Source organism: Ovis canadensis, chromosome 5, assembly GCF_042477335.2.
Source record: "Ovis canadensis isolate MfBH-ARS-UI-01 breed Bighorn chromosome 5, ARS-UI_OviCan_v2, whole genome shotgun sequence".
Classification (NCBI taxonomy): Eukaryota; Metazoa; Chordata; class Mammalia; order Artiodactyla; family Bovidae; genus Ovis; species Ovis canadensis.
In genome coordinates, this window is record NC_091249.1 from 50579464 (window position 1) to 50601264 (window position 21801).

Consider the following 21801-nt stretch of genomic DNA (forward strand, 5'->3'; position numbering starts at 1 on the left):
TGTAACCTGTGCGCAAACTGTGCGCAACCTCTGTTGAAGGGAGAGAAGGTATAGTCACTGATTATTTCTCCCAAATCCTTATCTCACAGGCTTGTTCGATCAGAAGGGATTGAAGTTGCAAATGCATCCTGTGAGAGGTTGGTTGTCTCCTCCTGGAACTGGAGGCAGCAGACATAGATGGGTTCCCTCACTTCCAGCTGGGAGCTCCTGGGTTACCAGGGAAACAGCCTTACCTCCTCTCTAGTCCATGAAGCTGGGGAGGTTCTAAGCACAAACCAAGCCCTGACACCAGTTGTGGCTTCCAGAGAAATGAGAATGATAATAAATAAGTGTAAAAAGAGTTAACAACACACCCTTTAAGCCAAGAAAAAAAAAAATACATCAGGAAGGACAGTCACAATTTTGTGGACTGAGAGGAGGTGTGAGGGGCTGGGCCCTTGGGCCGTGAGGGAATGACGGGTGAGGGGGTGAGGGTTCCCCTTCCCGGCCCCGGGAGATGGGGAGGAACGGAATAGGCTGTGTAGCAGCTGTGGGAGGCATTTCCGCCCCCTGGCCAAAGCAGCTGCTCCTCCTCTGGCCGGCCCGGCCCCTGCTTGGCGGCCATGCGGCTGGCAGACTCCTAGCGGGACAGCGGTGTCTGCTTCAGGGACATGAGCACCGAGCGCAGGCGGGACACGTCTTTGCACTGCTTGCTGCTCTTGGGGTTGAAGTCACACAGCTGGGCCACCTTCTCCCACTCTGTGCCCGGGGTCTCCTCCTTGGATTCCTTCACAAAAGCCTCCTCAGATGCCCTGCAGGTGGAGACAGGACAGGTTTCAGAGTGGTCTACCTCTTCCTCGAAGCAGTGATGCTCTGCTCCCACGGAGCAAGGCTGTTTCGCCCAGCCTACTATGGGGTACTTCACCAAGACATCTCATCCCCAGCTCCATGACCTCTGACCTCAGGCCCCCAGGAACAGCTTAGCCATCAGAGGAACCCTCATTGGGTCCTGCCTCAGGGCCTTTTTTGAGGTCTTCCCTCAGACCGGCTCACAGCTTGTTTCTTGTCATTCAGGTCTGAGGAGCTCTTACCTCCTGAGAAAGGTCTTCCTTTGCCACCGAAGCTCAAGTAGCCTACCCCTGCCCCAGCACTCTCTGTTCATCACCTCTCCATCAAGAGTTCCCAAACTGGGTCCCATATTTTTGCTTTCATTTCCATTACTCTAGGAGACCAATCCAAAAAAATTAGTACCATGATTTATGTCAAAGAGTATTCTGTTTGTAGTATCTGGTCTTGCCTTTAGGTCTTTAATCCATTGAGTTTATTTTTGTGTATGATATTAGGTGGTATTCTAATTTCATTCTTTCACGTGCAGCTTTCCAGTTTTCCCAGAACCACCATATAGCTGATTTACTGCCTTGTACAGCAGAAATGAACACAACATTGTAAAGCAATTATACTCCAATTGAAAAAACAAGGAGAAAAAGTTCCCAAACTGGGGCTCCTGACACCTAAAGGCCCTTGGAGGAATCAATGTAATACCTCAGCTATTTTCAACACTTTCTAAAACTGGGCAGGACATTTACTAACCACCTAACTGAAATCTCTGATTTGCCATTGCCTCAGGGTTCTCTGGACTCATTGCCTCATGAGTGTTCTTCAGAAAAGGTTGTGGTCAAAGATGTGTAAAAGAATCAGTTAAAGAGGATCTTCAAAACAAGTCACCCGTATTTTACTACAGAACTCTTTAGCACAGAATGACTATTCTCTCAGCCTGGGGAATGCTCCACTGGAGTCTTTGCTTTTGGTTAGAATCAGGTTAGGATGGAAAGTGGTCAGAAGTTCTGGCTGATAGTTACAGAAGCCACTGATGAAGGAACAATGGGGAAATAAAGTATAATAAATGTAGTTTTGTGGACAAAACCTAAATGTGGGAGTCATTAAGAGAAAGACAATAAGGGATTCTGGGGTGTGGAGGGCTGGGTCTGTGTTCTGTTTGACCAGCAAGTGTCCTTAAAGCCTCTCTCCTTAGCAGCCTCCCTTGCATCACAAGCAGGACCATTTCTGCCAAGTGCCAGGCACTAGCTGATGGCGGGGTATCACTCTCCAGGTGATCCGAAGGGATGCAGGATGAGCTGGCCCTGGATCAGGTGACCCAGCCTCTTCCTAGTGATCTTGCTTCCCTGCTGGGTGCTCATTTCCTAATCTATAAAGTGAGAAGCAGTGTCTCCTCTTTGCTGATTCATCTCACTGGTCTGAGAACCCAGCAACACAACATGTATGTGTGGGCTTGGGAAAATGAAGGTTTTGAGTGGAGCTGGCTGACCAGCAGCGCTGAGGGGAGTGATCTTTGAAGCTCTCTCTTCCAGGTCAAAAAGTGAAGGGAAGTGAAAGTCACTCAGTTGTGTCCAACTCTTTGCGACCCCATGGACTACACAGTCCATGGAATTGTCCAGGCCAGAATACTGGAGTGGTAGCCTTTCCCTTCTCCAGGGGATCTTCCCAACCCAGGAATCGAACGGGGGTCTCCTGCATTGCAGGTTGATTCTTTACCCACTGAGCTATCTGGGTCAAGAGGCTCCCCTCTAACTTTGCTCTCAAAGTGGGGTTCAAGGTCCAGCAGTGCCGCATCACCATGGAGCTTGTTGGCAATGCAGAATCATGGCCTCACTTCAGTCCTTCTGAGTCAGAATCTCCATTTTGACAAGAGCCTCTGGTGATTCATAGATACATGCAGGTCTGAGAAGCGCTGGTCTGGACTCTTCCTCTCTTCGGGATTCCCTTGGGTGCTCCTTGGGTCACGTCTTCAGGCACAACAGGAGCAACGAACTCCCTGTGGTGTTCTCCAGCATCAATGCCCTTCTGCCATCCCCACTCTCCTGCTTGAAACCTCCCATGTCTCTCTGCTACCTTCAGGATCAGGTCTGAGCTTTCAAACATCACACTACAGGCTTTCTTCAACTGGCTCCAAACTGATTTTCTCCCCGCCCCCCGTACCCCCACCCCAGCCACTAGGTATTTGCCCTCTCATAGCCTTTGCCCCAGCAGCTTTTCCCATCGAGGACACCCTTCTCTTCTTACCCTTGCCACACAGCAGACTCCATCTCATGCTTTAAGGGCCAGGGGTGGTCCCGCATCTTTGAAGCTTCCCCCACAGAGGGTGGCTCTGTGGGAGCCCTGTGTGTCCTTGTGAGCAGCTCTTATCACAACACACTTCCAACCGTGAGCAACTTAAGGGGATGGACTGTGGGCATCTTATTCCTGTTTGACCCGGAGACTGGGATTGGGTAAGCACCAATAAGTACTGGACAAATAGGAGAGTGGGCAGAGGAAGGAGTGGAAGGCTGTTATTTCCGTGTGTCCCAGGTTCTGTGAGAGGAGGGTTAGCCCAGATAGCATAAGAGGGCTGCCAAGGGCGTACCCAGAGCGAGGAACAGCAAATATTTGGCACATACGCACAAGGCAATCATCAGACACTCATCACTGCTTTTTTCTCCTTCAGCTTCACAATTCCCAACACACAAGCCAGCTAACTATAAGAAGAAATCTCTCGTCTGGATTAGGCACAGGACCAGCTAGACCCCAAACCAGGAACATGAGACAGGCCAATGGGGGTCTCAACAGGGGCTCACAGCCAAATTCAGGCTGGAGCTCTGAGAGGAACAGTGCACTCAGGCAGGAGGTGGGGGATAGCAGAGCATGCTTTATGCCTCCAGCACCAGGCACTCCATGCTTGTTTCATTCAACAAAAGACTCACCCCACCTCCCACTTCCCATCCCCAAGAGCCATCTCAGGGCCGGGGGAGTTGGGCTGCTTGGCCCTTTGCCTGTCTCACCTGAGGATGGCCAGCATTCTTTCCTTGTCTCTGCTTGGATTTAGCAAATCTGTCTCAAAGATGCTCAGTACACATTTGCTGCGGGGATGGAGGTGAAGGCTGGTGCCTGTGTCCGCCCTGCAGGCTCACCTCCTTCTCTGATCACTGCCCCGGGTCCAGCCACACTCATTCATACCCCACCAGTGAGAGACTCAAGAAACTGCCAGCCACACACAGGGGCCCCAGCAAAGGAGACACGTACACGTAGCCGATGATATCAGCATCTGGCTGCTGGTAGAATGCTTTGTCAGCGATCCTTGGGAGAAGGGGGTTAGGTGAGGGGAGAACAGCAGGGCAAGATGGACAGACAGGCAGAAGGTTAAAGAGAAAGAGAAATCAGCATTAGTACCTCCAGCTGGAGACATGTTAGGAAGCACAGTTCTGGAAGGCTCAGCAACTCTCCATAGCCCAGAGAGGAGAGCAGGGATCCACCACCCACCAGAGGAGGGGGCCCTTCCTAAAACTCAGCCCTTATCCTGTTACTCCTGTTGACAAATCTTCAGTGGCTCCCATAGCCCATGTCTTCCCAACCCTCACATTCGAGGCCCTGCACACGTGGGCCCTCACTCCGGCCCTACCTCCCACCTCTCTCCCTGCTGCCCAAGCCTTTCTTGGATGGAAAGAAAGAAAGGACAATGGCCTTCCTTTCACATCTTGCTGTGCCCTGGTCTCTTAGTTGTCCTCCAAAGCCCAGGTCCCCAGACCTGGAGGCCCCCTCCCCTGCCCACATCCCTTGCTTCCACAGCCTTCCTGCAGAGGCCCTGCTCCCGAGACCAGCCCAGCATATGTGTGCCCACTGCTGAGCTCTTTGAGAACACAGATGCAGTCTTTCTCATTTCCGCCTCCCCAGGGCCCAACGCAGGGACTGGCAGGCAGCAGCTTGTTGAATGGAAGCTGGACGCTTCCCAGAGCCAGGCTTCCCCTTCCTGGCGGGTCTGGTGCCTTCAAGGGCACAGCCTCAAAGGCAGGGGCTGCCGGGTGCTCTCTGGGCAGAGACCGTTTCTGCAAGGGGTTCTCTGGTGGGTCTCCACTGTCTTTCCTGCTCAACACCTGTGCTTCTTCTTCCGGGAACGGCATCCTGATTCCTGTAAAGCATCAGTTGCCCCCGCCCAGTCCCTGTGGTTTGTGTGGGACTGGACCCCACACACAACCCAAGAAATGAGACCCAATCTGGATCCGTCAGAGAGTCTCTGCTCCTGGGACAGTCAGTGGGCCTGGGACCAGCACGTGACCCCACACCAGACCAGCTGAAGCTGCTGGGGGCGAGAGGCTTACTTTCTCTGGAGTTGCCAAGAAAATAGAGCAGGAGCCTGGAGCTGCCGGCGGCCACCTTAGGCCCCGTCCCTGGGGTGTGTGCCCAAGAGTGAAGGTGGGGGGAAGGAAAGCAGGGCCGAGAGACAGTAAAAGTGAGCACTGACAGACTTTGTTTCAGCCCAAGCCCACTGTGCCTGCCTGCTCCCCCCTGGCCTTTCCAGTTACATAAGCCACGAATTTCCCTCTACTCTTCAGCCACTTCTGGGTCGAAGTGTTGTCACTTCAATAAGCAGGAAAACCCTGCATCTGGCTTGGTTCTTCCCTCCCAGCCAGGCCTGTGTTCTCTGAGATGCTAACCATGGCCACAGGGCCCCCGGTCCAGCTCTTGGCCCCTGGGCTCCAGGGTCATCTGGCTTACATTCCAGTGGGTCCTAGGATCTCGTCCATCGACTGATAGACTTGCTTTTCTCTGTCGTGGGGAGGAGATGAGAGCTCACAGTCACCAGCTCTGCAGCGTTCAGGGTGCTGAGCTCCACAGGTCACTGAGGAAACAGCCCTGGGGGTCTGGCTTCTCCTTCCTCCGTGTTCTTGCCACTAAATCACCCATCCTTGTGACAGTCCCCCACACCATGGCTCCTCTCATGTCCCCACTGCCCCCTCACGCCCTGATAGCTCTGCTCACCGGTTGTTGATCTTGTTCTTCTCAACTTGCTCACTCTGGCGCTGGTTCCATTCCTCCAGGTCCTTCTTGGCCTTCTCCCGCCATTCCTGCTCCATCACTTTGGAGGCAGCATCTGCAACCCCCAACAAGTGAATAAGCAGCAGCTTTCCAGGAGGAAGGGGAGGCACAGCGGCCCTGGGGGCTTCTCCCCTCAGCCCCGTCCTCAGCCAGTTCCCACACTAAGAAGCCCCAGGTACTCTAAGGCTTCCCACCTGACATGGTGATGGTCCCAAACCACCACCCCAGCGGGAAGCCCCGACACAGGGGGCCCAGCCCGGCTCACAGCCTCAGCCCTGTCCTCACCCAGCTCCTGCAGCCGTTTCCGCTGCTCCTCTCTCCACTTGCGGATGCTCTCGGGTTCCTGTGTCAGCCTGTCCGCCTGGGCGATCGCAGCATAGCCGTCTGCGGGACCGTTGGCCTCCTAGGACATAGACAGACAGCAGTGCACCCAGCCTGTCCACCGGCCCTTCTGTCTCAGCTCCTTGACTACTCCTTTCCAGTTACAGAGGCCACTAATTTCTCTTTATTCTTTAGCCACTTCTGGGTCAAAGTGTTGTCATTTCTATAAAGCAATACAACCCTACACACCGGTTTTATTTAAACCCCTCAGGTCTCAAACCACATCATACCCACTGTCTCCTGTGACTGTACCCTGCCTTTGCACTTGCTGTGCCCTCCACTAGCCACCCTTCCCCCTCTGTGACCCCGGGCAAGTTACTCAACCTCTCTGTGCCTGACTTTCCTCATCATAAAACAGGCTACAAAATAGCACCCACTCCATAGGGTTAATATGAAGATGGAATGAGTTTTAAAAGTGTCGAACTTCAAATGCTTCTTGGCACACAGAGGGTTCCCTGTGTTTCTATCATTAAAGTTCCACTCTGTTAGTTGCGGGCTTCCCACACGGCTCAGGTGTAAAGAATCTGCCAATGCAGGAGCCACAGGAGAGTCAGGTTGGATCCCTAGGTGGGAAAGAGCCCCTGAAGGAGGAAATGGCAACCCACTCCAGTATTCTTGCCCGGAGAATCCCATGGACAGAGGAGCCTGCCAGGCTATAGTCCATGGTGTCGCAAAGAGTTGGACACGACTGAGCACTGTTAGTTTTATTCACCCAATAACACACAGCCCCAGATGGCCTCACTTTATAATACATTTACTTGTCCATCGTCTGTCTCCTCTATCAGAACGTCACATTTGTGACAGCAGGGATTGGCCTGCCCTGTTCCCTGCTGTGTCCCCAGCACCCAGCACAGTGCCTGGCACAGAGCAGTGAACAGTCCTGAGATGGGCAAGATGGGCTTAGCTAAGGTCGTGCAGTGATGGGAAGCTCAGACTTGGGGGCCAGACGATCTGGGGTCAGATCCCATCTCTACTGCCTGCTCCATGTGTGTCACTCAACCTTGCCTGACCTCAGTTTTCTCATCTGAAATGAAGATGATACTAAAACTGCCTCTAAGAGCTGGGGTGAGGATTTGATGCAACAGTACTTGTAAGAAATTTACAAGAGTGCCCTGCAGGGAGTGATGGCTCAGTAAATGATAGCTAGAATTATTATTATTATTCATTGTCATCTTATAGGGGACAGGAACTGGGGCCAGGAGAGAGGGCACAGTGTAGTGGCTGAACCTGGGCCGGAGTCCAGGCCTCCTCTGACTTCCAGGCCGGGCTCTGCCCAGCTCTCCAGGCTGCCTGCCAGGGTAGGGGACTCCAAGCATGGCAGGCTGAGAGCTCAGCCCAGACAGGCTGGGCGTCCCTCTGTTCTCGAAGAGCCAGAGCTTTTTTACAACCCAGCCCGTCTCTCGGCACTCCCACTCCGGCGCTCTGTCGGCCGGTGCATTCCTGTCTCCACCCATCCCACATCCACTCTGTCCCGCCTTTGTCTCTTGCTTTCGGCCTGCAATTGTCTCCCCTCCTTCCTCCAGCTGATGAAATGTTCCATCCCACGAGTTACTAGCTCAGAAGTCACCAGCTCTGGGCTATTTCCAAACCCTCAACCCTCAAGCAGATCTCACAGCCCTTCCTCTCTTCTACCAAGTGTGTCTCCTGGCTGGACTGCAAGATCCCTGTCAGCAGGGCAGAACCTTGTTTACAGCCCTATGAACCTGTCCCTCCTTTCACTGCTCTGTTGCTCGAGCACTCATCAAACTGTCATGAATCCCAGTGTTGGTTAATGTCTTCTCCCCACCCAACAGCGTCTGTCCAGTGGTGCCCACACAGCTGGTGCTTAACAAGCAGTGGCCATGTGGATGAAGATCCCCCCTGGGACCAGCATGTGCCAGTTCAGAGGAAGTGCTGGGTGTCTGTCCAGGGGGCTGTGGGCAGCAAGGTGAAGGAGCACGCAGATGGACGTAAGAGCTGCATCTCCCTGGGGAGAGAGAAGGGCAGGCCGAGGGTGGGGCAGTGCTGCCTGGCTCCTTGGATCAGACCCACCCTTGGGTGGGGCAGCTGGGGCACTGCCCTTATTCCTCCTTCCTGCCCAACATTATATTTCAATTCAGAGAGTCTCTCATGACATCTCAAGGGGCCTTTCCAGGGCCCTAATCTCGACAACACAAGTTGATCACCGATGTAGGGTGAGCCCCACCCTGTCCAGTTCTGGGAAAAACCCTGTCCTGAGGCCAGGCTACCAGGACCTCTACCCAATCCTACAGAATGTCCCATCTGCAGACAAGTGCAGTTACTTTGGTGTCTATGTGTTTATCCAGGTGCTACATTTTATTTCTTCTTGGTACTCATGATATCTTAAAAGACTGGCTTCCTTAGTGGTTCAGACAGTAAAGAATCTATCTGCCTGCAATGCAGGAAACCTGGGTTTGATCTCTGGGTCAGGAAGATCCCCTTGAGAAGGGAATGGTGACCCACTCCAGTATTTCTTGCCTGGGAAATCCCATGGACAGAGGAACCTGATGAGCTATAGTCCTTGGGTTGCAAAGAGTTGAACATGACTAAGCAACTAACTTTCCGACTTTCATTACTATCTGCCCCCCACCCCTCCCCAGTAAATGAGTTCCATGCAGAACCTAGGACAAGGAGGGCCTGGCTGTAAGAGGAGCTCAAGAACATCTCTTGAATGAATTAACATATGTTCATGCTTGGGAACAGAGATGAACAAGTTGGCCCATCATCCAGGAGCTTGGCAGAGGGAGTTTCTCACAAATGAAGACCATGACTTGGGGTACGTGCATAACATGGGTCATGAAAAGAGGGGGGACAAGGGAGGGCATGACCTTTCTAGCCTAGGAGCAGAGTAGGCTGGGAAGAGACAGGGGAAGGGCATTTCAGACCAAGGATTGGCAGCGTAAGGACCACGTGAGGCTGGTGCCTTTGGGAAAATGTGAGTGCAGACATGCTGCCACGTGTGGATGAGATGGGTTGAGAGAGGTGGGCTGGAGGGTCAGAAGGCATTCCATGGTGTCCTTCAGGACTCACCATCTCCTTTAGAAGTGTGTGCGTGCTCAGTCGTGGCCGACTCTTTGCAACCCCATGGACGGTAGCCTGACAGGCTCCTCTATCCATGGAATTTTCCAGGCAAGAATACTCAAGTGGGTTGCCATTTCCTACTCCAGGGGATCTTCCCAACCCAGGGGTTGAACCAGCATCTTCTGTGTCTCCTGCATTGGCAGGCAGGTTCTTCACCACTGAGACACCTGGGAAGCCCCACCATCTCCTTCAAGACTGCCCTAAAATTAAGACTCACAGGTTAGAGTGCTTAAAAACTTGCAAAGAACCTTCAGTTAAATGGTTCTCTTTGGCCTTCACAAACCTTCATGGTGGGTTTTATTATCTTTGTTTTACAGGTAGGAAAAAGTCTAGCTTCAAAGTCCCAAGGTCACCCAGCCAGCAACTGGCAGAGCCAGAATTCAAACTGAATTCCTGGGTGTAACACATAGCCAACAGGGGCCAAAGTCACTTCTGTGTCACGTGATTTTTTCCTCCCTAACACGTCTAGCATCCCAAGATTAGAGACCGTGCCCTGTCCTCCCACTCCCAAGGCCCACTCCCTGTCTCTCTCACACTTGCCTTCATACCCTCTTGGCTCACTTAGTGGCTAGCTCAGGGATAAGAAGCTTCTAAGGCTACAGAGGACTCTTCTCAACAGAACTGTGGGGACAGCAAGGGAGGGCTTCTCATCCCCATTTTACAAATGACAAATGCAGCTCAAAGCAGCGACTAGTCCAAGGTCGTCCAGCTAGGAAAAAACAGAAATGAAGCCCAGATTGTCTGACTCCATCCAGACTTCACCACAGCGCCTCAGTCTGGGTCGGAAAGATCTCCTGGAGAAGGGCATGGCAACCTCCTCCAGTATTCTTCCCTAGAAAATCCACATGGACAGAGGAGCCTGGTGGGCTACAGTCCATGGGGTCACAAAGGGCCGTACACAACTGAGTGACTGATACTTGCATTTCGATGTATAATAAGAACTCAGACTCCTAGCTCTTGAGACCAGCCCCACACCTGAGCCCCTGCTGTCCTGCACTCGAGCTCTTTGAGAACCAGCAGCCATTGGATTTGCCTCTACGTCCAAGGCCTTGAGCACAGCGCATGGCACTCAGAATGTGAGCTGACTAAATGAAGGGATGAGGGGCTGCCTACAAAGCGATGTGGAGGGCATGGGGAGAGCCTGGGACACAGCATCAGAGGGACTTGGGCTTCAAGTCCCCTCCTGCCACTCACTGGAGGTGCGACTTTAAGAAGTTCCCTCCTTGTTCTCCTTAGGTGTCGTCACCTGTCAAATGTTGTCACCTGTCAAATGGGAGTGACAACATCCCACTCCAGGTGTGAAGTGGGGCCTGAATGTGATAACTGCCCTGCAACCACTGTAGCCCGTAGTCTGGGACGGCTCAACCCCGGCTGCAGGGATGTTTGGAGCCCCTTCCAAGCTCGAAAGGGAAGGCATCTGGGAATGGCTGGGACCAAAAGGCAGGAGGCTACAATCAGGGCTGGGCTTGTGTCGGCCTGGCTCTCTGGTGGCACTCCTCTCCCAAGGGACCCCTCCACTGGACACTGGAGACCACCACGAGGGCTTCCGGAGGCCAGGCTGGCCCAGCACGTGCTGTGACACCATGGGGAGCCACAAGGATGAGGCATGGCTGATCCTGGGGATTGACCAGCTAAAGCTAAGCTGAGCTGAGCTGTCGATTCCTCTAAGTAGCTCAGTGGGGGTGATGGCCACGTGGGTGGGGGAAGGAAGCGAGCTTGTGTAGGAGGAGGGAGTCCGGCCGGGGCCTTCTCTCCCTGCCCCTGGCAGCAGCAGAAAGAATTAGAATAGGTTTGGGCAGGCTTATCCTTAGGCCTTGTTGGGGATCAGGTTCATAGCTGGACCCTGCAGTGGCTCATGTGCATGTTGCGTGCCAAGTCGCTTCAGTCGTATCAGATTCTTTCCAACCGTATGGACTCCTCTGTCCAGGGACACTCCAGGCAAGAACACTGCAGTGGGTTGTCATGCCCTCCTCCAGGGGATCTTCTGACCCAGGGATCAAACCCACGTCTCCTGTGGCTCCTGCACTGCTGCAGATTCGTTACAGCTGAGCCACGAGGGAAGCTCCCAGCGGCCCACAGGCTTCCAGAAAAGATCAAGTAAGGTAGCAGGAAAGTTCCGTCCAGGATCCTTGAAAGTCAGACCCTGCTCTGTGCTCCATCCTAAAAGAAATCTGCAGGGGCTTCCCACCTTCAAGCTGGCCCTTGTGGCCTGCCTGGTCCAGCAACAAGGGGGTGGAGCAAAGGGCACCAGATCAGGAGATTTAGATGAACTTAGCAGCAGCAGCAGAGGGCTTCCCAGGTGGTGCTAGTGGTAAAGAACCTGCCTGCCAAAGCAGGAGATGTAAGAGACGCGGGTTCGATCCTTGGGTCGGAAAGATCCTCTGGAGAAGGACATGGCAACCCACTCGAGTACTCTTACCTGGAGAACTCCTGGTGGGCTACAGTCCATGGGGTCGCAAAGAGTTGGACACAACTGAAGCGACTTAGCACACACTACATGCATACAGATGAACCTGAAATTGGCCACTAAGCTTCTGAGTGACTTGCCTCATCTGTGACCCCCTTCCCTGCCTGCAAGGATGCTAGTGTGGCACAGTTGTGAAGTAAAAGTTGCTCAGTCGTGTTCAACTCCTTGCGACCCCAAGGACTATACAGACCATGGAATTCTCCAGGCCAGAATGCTGGAGTGGGTAGCCATTCCCTTCTCCAGGGGATCTTCCTAACTCAGGGATTGAACCCAGGTCTACTGCAAATGATTCACAAATAAACATACCTGGGGTTATTCTTGGTAGCAGTGAGAAAAAAATTCCCACTGAGATTGGGGAGGAGGCCTAGGGTTTCTCAGATTCGTTCAATACAAAGTGAGGCCAGGGGGCAGGACGGGAGAAGGCCTCCTGTGCTAATGTGTAGAAAAGGAAAATTATCTTGCCCCTGGTGTTCTAGGTACTATGGTCCCAAGTATATCTCCAGCTCCAGGGCCACTTTAGGACACAGACCTTTTGGGTCAAGCCAAGTCCTTCGGAGTATGTGCAGGGCAGGGGCAATTCTGAGTCTCTATGCCTTGCCAAACTGGACAGGCATCAGTGTTGCTTATTTGGAGTTCTCAGGCAGGCCCAAGGAAACACAAAGCTCTTAAAGTCCTAGAGACTAACTTTTCTAGCTTGCCGGTAGTTGAGTAATTTTCCAGAAATGGGACTTGGCCAGTTGCCCTGTGTAAGGTACCAGCCCATCCCTCTTACATAAGAAACTATTGTTTGTTCTCCCTGAGGATTTAGGAGGCCAGCTCCTCCACGAGGCAGAGTTCAGGAGATCCTGCAGCAGTCAAGGGTCTTTGACCCCGTCCAGTGGGATTTAAAGTTCATCTGGTGAAGACTGTTGCATCTGTGGGGTCCTGAGGCTACTACTTATATTCCAAATTCTTTAAGTACTTTTAATATGATCTGTATATGTAGGAAAGGAGGGGGCTTAGGTGAGTGTGGAGAGAAAATTTTAACTAGAAATATCTTTGATGTGCTTAGCCGCTCAGTCGTGTCCTACTCTTTACGACCTCATAGCCCGCCAGGCTCCTCTGTCCATGGGGATTCTCCAGGCAAGAATACTGGAGTGGGTAGCCATGCCCTCCTCCAGGGGATCTTCCCAACCCAGGGATCGAATCCAGGTCTCCCGAATTGCAGGCAGATTCTTTATGGTGTGAGCCACTAGGGAAACCCAAGAATACTGGAGTGGGTGTTTACTAGCTGTGTTTTTTTGGGTGGTGGTGGCAGGGCAGGGCGGGGAATGTGAGAAAGAGAGTGTGTGTGTTATAGGATCATTACAAAGAATTTTAAAACAACTCAGTGAAAGTGAAAGCTTTTCCTTACCCTCCCTTCTCCCACAAACTTGGGGTTAACCACTGCTAACAGTTGGTACACATCCTTTCAGATCTTCATGCAAACGTATTTCTAAAATAAAAAACAGGACCATACTGTGCATATTACTCTGCAAGCTGCTTTTCCATTTATTATATTATGGGCATCTTTTCATGTCCATACAGAAAGCTATGACTGCTCTTTGTAACAACTGCATGGTTTTCCAATTTACCTACCCAGGTCCTCAAGAGTGGGCACTTAGGTTATTTCCAATTTGTCTGCTACTATAAATAATTGTATAAAGAATCTGAGTGTCTCTGTCCAGCTATCTCTTTAGGAAAATCCTGAGAAGTGAAATCTCTTTTAACTGGGTCCCACCCAGTGAAAATGCTCAGACATGGCTGACCACTGGGTTCAGCCTCCCATCAGTGGCAAACACGTGCAGGGCCCTGTGTTTCTTTTAGTCCATGCCGCTGTAAGCTACTTTCTTTCTCCCTCTGCAAGCTCGACATTACCATGGGCAAGCTGAGGCCATACCCCATCGATCCCTATCTGTGTGGTTCTTATTCTTCATCCCCTTCTCCTATACAACCAAAAAAAAAAAAAAAGTTTCAAAACTTTCTTAATGTTCCCATCCCAGTGAACAGAACTTGAAGCCCTCTTTCTATCCATGATGGGGGCCAAAAAGTTACTGAGACCCAGGCTGTCAGTCCCTCCTGCTTCAAGGACAGAATCTTGCTTACCTGAAACACATCTCCATTGACCGTGGTCCCCATGTCCTCAGAACCTGATAGAAAGAGAACAAAAAGACAGCATTACTCATGGCTCAGCTTATAATAAGCAGGGTCCTACATTAGCGACCAAGGCAACCTCTGTATATATCCATGTATGTGTACTGAGTTCCACATATGCAGACATCATGTACGCATAAATAACCTGGGTTCAGACCTTGACTGTTCACAAAGCCTTCTCATAGCTTTTATCACATCTAATTTTCACCATAGCCTTGTGCTGAAAGGCACAAGGTGTGTTATCAACCCATTTTACAGATTCTCAAACTGAGGCCCAGAGCGGCTACGTGATTACCCAAGGTCGCTAGCCAGCAATAGCTCTCACTTACCTGAAATTAATTTCCCCTCAGCCACAGTTAGGAATGGCCTGATTACCTATGGAGTCTATGCCCAGTGAGCCAGCAGAGGAGCTGGAGGCTCAGGGAGGGTCTGCGAGGGCTCAGGAAGAAGGGACTGCGCGTCGCCGCTTGTCCCTGAGGTGCCTTGAGCAACGGCTTCACCTGGGAGAGCAGGAATTAGCCCCTACCAGGCAGCACCTGGCCTGTTTTTCCTCCTCCTGCCCCTCCCAGAAGGATTTGCTGCAGCCCTCACCTCAACAATGACTCCTCCTGGTCCCTTGCCCTGACACCTGATTAGTCACAAATTCCCATGACTTCTGCTGCAGCAGGGACCCTCAAAGTTGGGGGTCCCTCTGCCCCCCGCCAGGCCCGCCTGCACAGCTACTTAGTCTGTCTGCCCCACTAGTGGCAGTGAGCACCTGGAGGGCACACCTGTGTCCAAATCCTCCCCACCATCTTCCCCAGAGCCAGGTACCATACCTGCGACTTAGGAGGCACTCAGAAACTATTTGTTGAATAGCAAATTAATCAAAGCACTAAAGAAAGAAGGACTAAATGGCTTTTGTCCACTCACAGGCCTCCCTGCCTCCATCTTCACTCTCTCCCAAACCTCTTTCAAACCAACCGCCATGGCTGATGAAAAGCATACACTTACCTATGTAACTCTTCTAATTAAAATGAACAGGGTCTTCTCCTTCTTTGGGAACTTGATAGATGCCATTCCCTCTCCCTGGAAGGCTCTCCTGCTCCCTCAAGCCCTTCAGCCCCTGCTCAAAATAAGGCTTCCTTATTAGAAGCCTTCCCTGACCATCCCTGACATTTGTCCTCTGCACTGCTCTCCTCCCCCGTACAGTATTTTGTCTGTATCACCTACCACAGCCTGATAAGTTCATTTTTGTATGTGCTAATTACCTATCTACTCCACTTGACAGCCCTCCAGGAAGGCAGGGACTTTGTTTTGTCTATCACTGGGATCCAGCACCTAGAACAGTGCCTGACATATAACAGGGCCCCAATAAATATTTGTTGAATGAATACATTGAACCTCGGACCATAACTCATGAGAACCTTTGCAATCTGGCCCTGCCCATTTTTCCTGCCTCACTTCCCACCAGTCCTTCCCACAAACCCTATTCTGGTTTCCGCCTTCCCCAAACACACTATGCCACATTCCATGCCTTTCTTCCTACTTCCCTCACCAAAGAATGCTCTTGGGGATCTAGTCATTCTCCAAAGCCCAGTTCACAAGTCACCTCCTCTGGGAAGCCCTCCACTGCTTCCTCTTTTACCCTAAGCACTGATGGAAGGTCTCAACTACCATGGAGTATCCTCAAACACTGTATAGCACCCCCCACCCTCTTACATGATTACTGTGACCTCCCATGGGTCATGCATTCCCTTTATCAGGCTCTGTATTCCATTCAGCTAGCTCCTATGGGTGAGCAGTCAGTATTGGCGAAGTGGAAGTTGAACTGATCTTTGGGGGCCTGCTGTTATCTGCAAGGCCTGAGGACTCTCAGAAACTGCAATGCCTCTTAGCCAGGAGCAGAGGGAGGCTGTATAAGACCATCCCAGATGGACAAGCACACTTCACCAGCCAGATAGAGCCGTGAGTCACAGTGACAGAGCTTTCAGCTTGGGGACTAAAGGGATCCTTAACCCCATGGAAACAATACCCAGCAGATATAAATTATAATCAATTTTGTTTTCAAACAGTGATCGATTTTAACCAACAGTTATCAGCTGTCCTCCCTGCTCATTTAGATGGAGTTCCTCCTATACCGTGGCCTGGTCCCTAAATCAGTGGCTGCATCTTCTCCAGGGGCATTTCCTCTACCAGAGTGTGAAGTTACCAGGGTCCATTCACAATGCCAGTCTGTGCACTTGGCATTTCTGGAGGGGAAGTTGTGCCCCCCCCCACACGCCACCCTGACCAGTCCCAGTCTCAGACCCCTCAACCGCAGGAGCAGCCAGGGGCCCACCCTGTCCTTTAGGAAGTCTCTGCAACCCAGTCTCTCCATCCCATGGGTGCTGCCCTTTGGAAATGAGGCTTCAGCCTCTTTGGGAATCCACACACGCCCACACATGAAATTATGAGTCTCTGTCCTCACAGTGCTTTCTGACCAGCCCACGGCACGTTAATAATCGCGTGCCCACAGTCCAAAGCCGGCAGAACAGGAGTGAAGCAGATAGGAGTCCCAGGCATGAGCCGTGGTTGAGACTTCCCTCAGATCCCTAATCCCCTTTTGGGGCAGGGACAGATGGGGTCCAGAATATTCCTGGGAGCTTACTGAGTCACATCAGGGGGAAATGGGCTTGCCCAGGAAGTGACTGGGCAAGTCCAGGGCAGAGCCAGGTGGGGCACACAGAAATCTGGGTGTGAAAATGTAAACCTCCTGGGCCCTACCCAAGCTGATGAATGGAAACGAAGTATCCATTGCTCAGGCTGGCCGCAACTCCAGCCCCAGAGGAGGGACTCAAAGAAGCTCAGACCCAGGCCTACTCTAAATGGTTTCCCCTGATGTACATGCATGCCTGTGAGCTCAGTCGAGTCCAACTCTGTGCGACCCTGTGGACTGTAGCCCACCAGACTCCTCTGTCCATGGGATTCTCCAGGCAAGAATCCTGGAGCGGGTTGCCACGTACTCCTCCGGGGGATCTTCCCAACCTAGGGATTGAACCAGCATCTCCTGCATTGCAGGAAGATTCTTTACCACTGAGCCATCAGGGAACCACCCCCTGTCCCCAAAGTCAGGGCACTCAGCACAAGGGCATCATTTAAGAGACAAGACTCAGAAGTGATGAGTGGTGCTGGCTGCAGGAGCTTCCGTCCAGCTCCCAGCAGCCTAAGGCACATTTTCTGCAACTTATTCAGGCTTCTGGCAGTTATCTCTGGGGGATTACTTACTCATCACCATCTAGACCTAGGAGGGTCAGATCAATTCTATCCTATCTGGCCACCTATTGAGCTGCATCCCATAACTCCTCTCAGATCCCTGTGCTCTACTCAGCAGGGTAGCTGAACATTTGCAGCTTTAGTGGTTGTGAGTCCGGGAGACCCCCAGAGGGCCATGTCCCTGCTGCTTTCCCTGCCACCTCTGGTCTGGGGCCAACCTGTACCACCCCTGCTGGAGAGGGAACCTCCCATCCAGGCCATAAATCCCTGGAGTCCCACCATCCTAGGAGAGGTCACAGCCTATTCAAACCCCAGCCACATCTGCAGCCCTCTGCCTGACTTCTCCCTGCTTCTCTCTTAGATGGTTCTGACATGGGCTCTCCCAGCAGGGCCTCTCCCATGCCAACCTGACTGGGGAAGCTGGTAGTCTCAAGATGTGGGCCCATATTTTCCAGGAATTCCCTGGGGTGTGCCAAAGTGCTAGAAGCTGCTGCTCCTTCAGAAGACATCCACTGCTGACTTGGTTAGGTAGCAAAAGATCCTCCCACCTCCACACCCCATCACCTCCCAGGGTGACTGCCACAGCATTTGAAAGAATGTGGAGCCCAGAGTTGAGAGGCCTGAGACCTAGTCCCAGATCTGTCACTCACGGCTGTGTGACTTTGGGCAAGACCCTCAGGCTCTCTGGGCTTCCTGTTTCTTACATGTGACAAAGGGCTTGTTACATTTCTCACACGAAGAGGATACAGAGATGCTTTGAGCCCCTCAAGCCACAGGAACTGTCTTATTCATATCTGTATCCCCACTGTGTCTGGCACACAGAAGGTGCTCAGTAAATGTTGAATACAAATATAACTATAAGAAGCTTTACTTGTAAACATTTTTTTAAAAATATGTAAGCTAACACTTATTCTGACAGGCCCATAAACCCCCACTAAAATGACAACATTAACAGGAAACAAGGGCTGTTTGAGATGCACCCATGAAAATGATAGCTAGTTTCTAACTTTAAGAGATTGTTCTTTCAGGCAGAACTAGAGCAGGAACATTGTTGATAAACATGCTATTGCAAGGACCAGGCCCCAAACCCCAAGCCTGAAGCTAACCCCAATAGCCTTGGACCACCTTTGCAAAACCACTAAGCTCCAAACCCAGGAGGGCAGGATCACATCTGACTGAAGCCCTCTGTGCCCCTGCCCCCATACTGGTGTCTGCCTCAGAGCCTGGCATATGGAAGACACTGCGGCCAGGGGGAGAGGATTCAGAGTCTGAGAGAAATGGTTCAGCCCTCACTCTGCCACTTACTAGTTCTTTCAGTAGTGTGCATTTTGAGCCCTGGTTCTGCCGTCTCTGAAATGGGTGTATAATGCACAGGAAATGATGGAATGTTAAGTAAAGTGCCTAGAACAGTGGCCACAGGATGGCAGGTGATCCTCCAGGCAAGTCTGTAAGTTCTTAGAGCACCCAGTGCCTGCTGCTTTCCCAACTGAAGGAGGGAGCTAAGTCCAAGGGTCAGGGAGGTCTGAGGTCCTGTATACACCTGCAGGGCTCAGCCCGGGGCAGCAAGCCTACTGGGAAGCTCAAGGCTGGGCTGCTTTGGATTCCAGAGCCAGGCAGTGGCGGAGCTGGGTTGGGAATGAAATGTCATGACGAATTTCTATGCCAGGAGCCACCAGATCCTCAGCCTCAGGTGGGGCCTCAGATGGGAAACACAACAAGATCCCCCTCCCATTTCCTTCTCCAAGTCCCCCTCAGGTACACATACAGCCCCAGGCCTGCTTCTGGCTGGCCATAGCAGGCCTTCTTCGCTCTACCGCAGGGCCCGGAGGCCGAGGACCCCGGGTGAGAGCCCCAGATCCGCCCCGCCAACCCCCAGTACCCAGGCCACCGCGCTGACTCACCCCCACTGGCGGGTCCCGGCTGCGCGAGGCCCCCCTGGCTGCCGGCAGGTGCCCCAAAACCCTCGTCATTCTCTATGCCCGCAATCTCACTCTCCTGCTGGGCCAAGAAGGCAGCCGCCGGGTCCTCCTCGGCCGCTTCGGGGGCCCCGCTCTCCGACGACGAGAAGAAGCCAAAGTCATCAGCCATTTTCCCCGCGTCTCTGCCGAAGCGTCCGTCTGGTGCTCGGCTCTGCCCGGCGCGTGCCCCGCGCTGCGCCCGGCGGCCGCGGCACTGTCACCCGAGCACCCCGGGGGGAGCCGCTCGGCCTCGGCGGGGACGGGCTCAGCGCGGCGGCCCCACACTTCCTCTCCGCCACCGGGCCCGGCTCGCCTGTCACTGCGGCTGCAGGCGGGAGGAGCCGGGACGGGAATGCGGTGATGTCACCGGCCGAGGGAGGAGGCCCGCAGGACGGCCGGAGGTCGCCTCTCAGCGGCCACAGGAGGGCGGCAGCAGGACGGCGGCGCAGCCCCAGAGGCCCGGGGCCGCGCTACCCGCTCGCGGCCACCAGCGCGCGTCTCCAGGACACAGGACTGGCGCAGCTCCGCCGGGTCCGGAGGCGAAGCAGATGGGACCAAGGGACCATCGCGTGTACAGGGTCACCGCAGGCTGGCAGCCCGGATTTCAGGAGCACCGAGGAGGTGGTCGCAGCGCAACCTGGCTCCTCCTGATTCATTCTGCACAAGTTTCTTCTCCAAGGCTCGGCGGGTGTTACGAAGCCCCGTTATCAGGAAGGAGCCTTGGAAAGGTAACATTAAGACCCACCGCTATATTGCATCCTTCCTGCAAGTCCAGGGTCTTCCCCACAAAGCCATGTTGTTTCCGTACATTTCTTATGCATTTCCCTTCATTTGGAGACTTCAGCTCAGGCCACCAGAGTTTGTGTGACCTGACGGGGTCTCTCCTTGGAGGTTGGATCCCTTCAATGTCCCTTGCTTCCCTGGTTGCTCAGACGGCGGTAAAGAATCTGCCTGCAATTCAAGAGAACCGGGTTCAATCCCTGGGTCGGGAAGATCCCCTGGAGAAGGACATGGCAACCCTCTTCAGTATTCTTGCCTGGAGAATCCCGTGGACAGAGAACCCTGGCGGGCTATAGTCCATAGGGTAGCAAAGAGTCAGACAGGACTGAAGTGACTTAGCAGTAGCAGCAAGTATGAACCAAATTGAGGAAGGCAAACCCAGCTTATCCAGGCAGCCTACCACTCCTCCACTCAGTCACCCTGAGTAAACAGACTTCAAAACATAGTAAAACCCAAGCTCTGGCCATGGGGAGATTACAATCTAGAAGCCCAGCAGATGGGAAATGGTCAGACATTTTTTCAGAGTGATAGGTGTTGTGACATTTAAACACAGGCTTGGGGAGTGCGGCGGGGGAAGAACCACCATCAGATCTTTAGGATTTTTTCTTTCTGATTTGAAATTTGAAGGTCAAAATAGAAAGGAAAGATGAGCCGCCCCTAACAGTGGGTTCCCTTAGTGGGTGGGAAGTGGAAGCAAAGTTAAACTGAAGGACAATCTCAGTTTTGCACAGTAATACTTTCATGTAGGTTTCACTTCTATGATGAAAATATGATCATTTATCAGTAGTGTGGAAAAGAAGGAAACTTCAGGCACTGCACAACCTGGTGCAAGCTCAGCACTCCACCATCACTCATCTCACTCCTCTTCCTCATTACCCCAGCTGCAGCCTCAGGTGCTGAAAAGACCTGGAAAGTTTCCTAGTTTACCAAACCAGCCTTAAATGTCAACTCCAGGCTTTGTAGAGGCAGAAGTGAAGTGAAGTCGCTCAGTCGTGTCTGACTCTTTGTGACCCCATGGACTGTAGCCTACCCGTCCTCTGTCCATGGGATTTTCCAGGCAATAGTCCTGGAGTAGATTGCCATTTCCTTCTTCAGGGGATCTTCCCGACCCAGGGATCGAACCCGGGTCTCCTGCATTGTAGACAGACGCTTTACCATCTGAGCCACCAGGGAAGTCCTGTAGAGGCAGAAGGACTACCGAATGCACTATGTGCCCTTTGTGATCACCCGTGGATGTACTTGCTTGGTTCTTGGAGACTTCAATGCCTCTGCCGGCACTCTGCCCAACTAGTTCCTCCTTTCTTCCTGCTCCTTCCTAATGTAACCATCAGCAAAATTAGTTACATGCTTAATTTATACAAGTTACTGGATGAAGCACAAGCTGGAATCAAGATTGCCGAGAGAAATATCAATAACCTCAGATATGCATATGACACCACCCTTATGGCAGAAAGTGAAGAACTAAAGAGCCTCTTGATGAAAGTGAAACAGGAGAGTGAAAAAGCTGGCTTAATGCTCAACATTCAGAAAACTAAGATCATGGCATCTGGTCCCATCACTGCACGGCAAATAGATGGGGAAACAATGGAAACAGTGACACACTTTATTTTGAGGGGCTCCAAAATCACTGCAGATAGTGACTGCAGCCATGAAATTAAAAGACGCTCGCTCCTTGGAAGGAAAGTTATGACCAATCTATTGGTCATTTGCATATGCATTGGTCTATTGCATATTCAAAAGCAGAGACATTACTTTGCCAACAAAGGCCTGTCTAGTCAAGGCTATGGTTTTTCCAGTAGTCATGTATGGATGTGAGAGTTGGACTATAAAGAAAGCTGGGCGCCAAATAATTGATGCTTTTGAACTGTGGTGTTGGAGAAG

At 52.3% G+C, this 21801-nt stretch overlaps 1 protein-coding gene across 1 annotated transcript; it reads right to left on the reverse strand.

The window, feature by feature from the left end:
* Window positions 1-341: 341 nt before the first annotated feature.
* CLTB (clathrin light chain B) lies at window positions 342-19808 on the reverse strand. Its single transcript, XM_069589541.1, has 5 exons — window positions 19084-19808; window positions 13901-13944; window positions 6133-6250; window positions 5791-5902; window positions 342-791 (listed from the first exon to the last, which is right to left on the reverse strand). The coding sequence occupies exons 1-5, from the start codon at window positions 19268-19270 to the stop codon at window positions 620-622; spliced, it is 633 nt and encodes a 210-aa protein (XP_069445642.1). The 5' UTR covers window positions 19271-19808; the 3' UTR covers window positions 342-619.
* Window positions 19809-21801: the final 1993 nt, after the last annotated feature.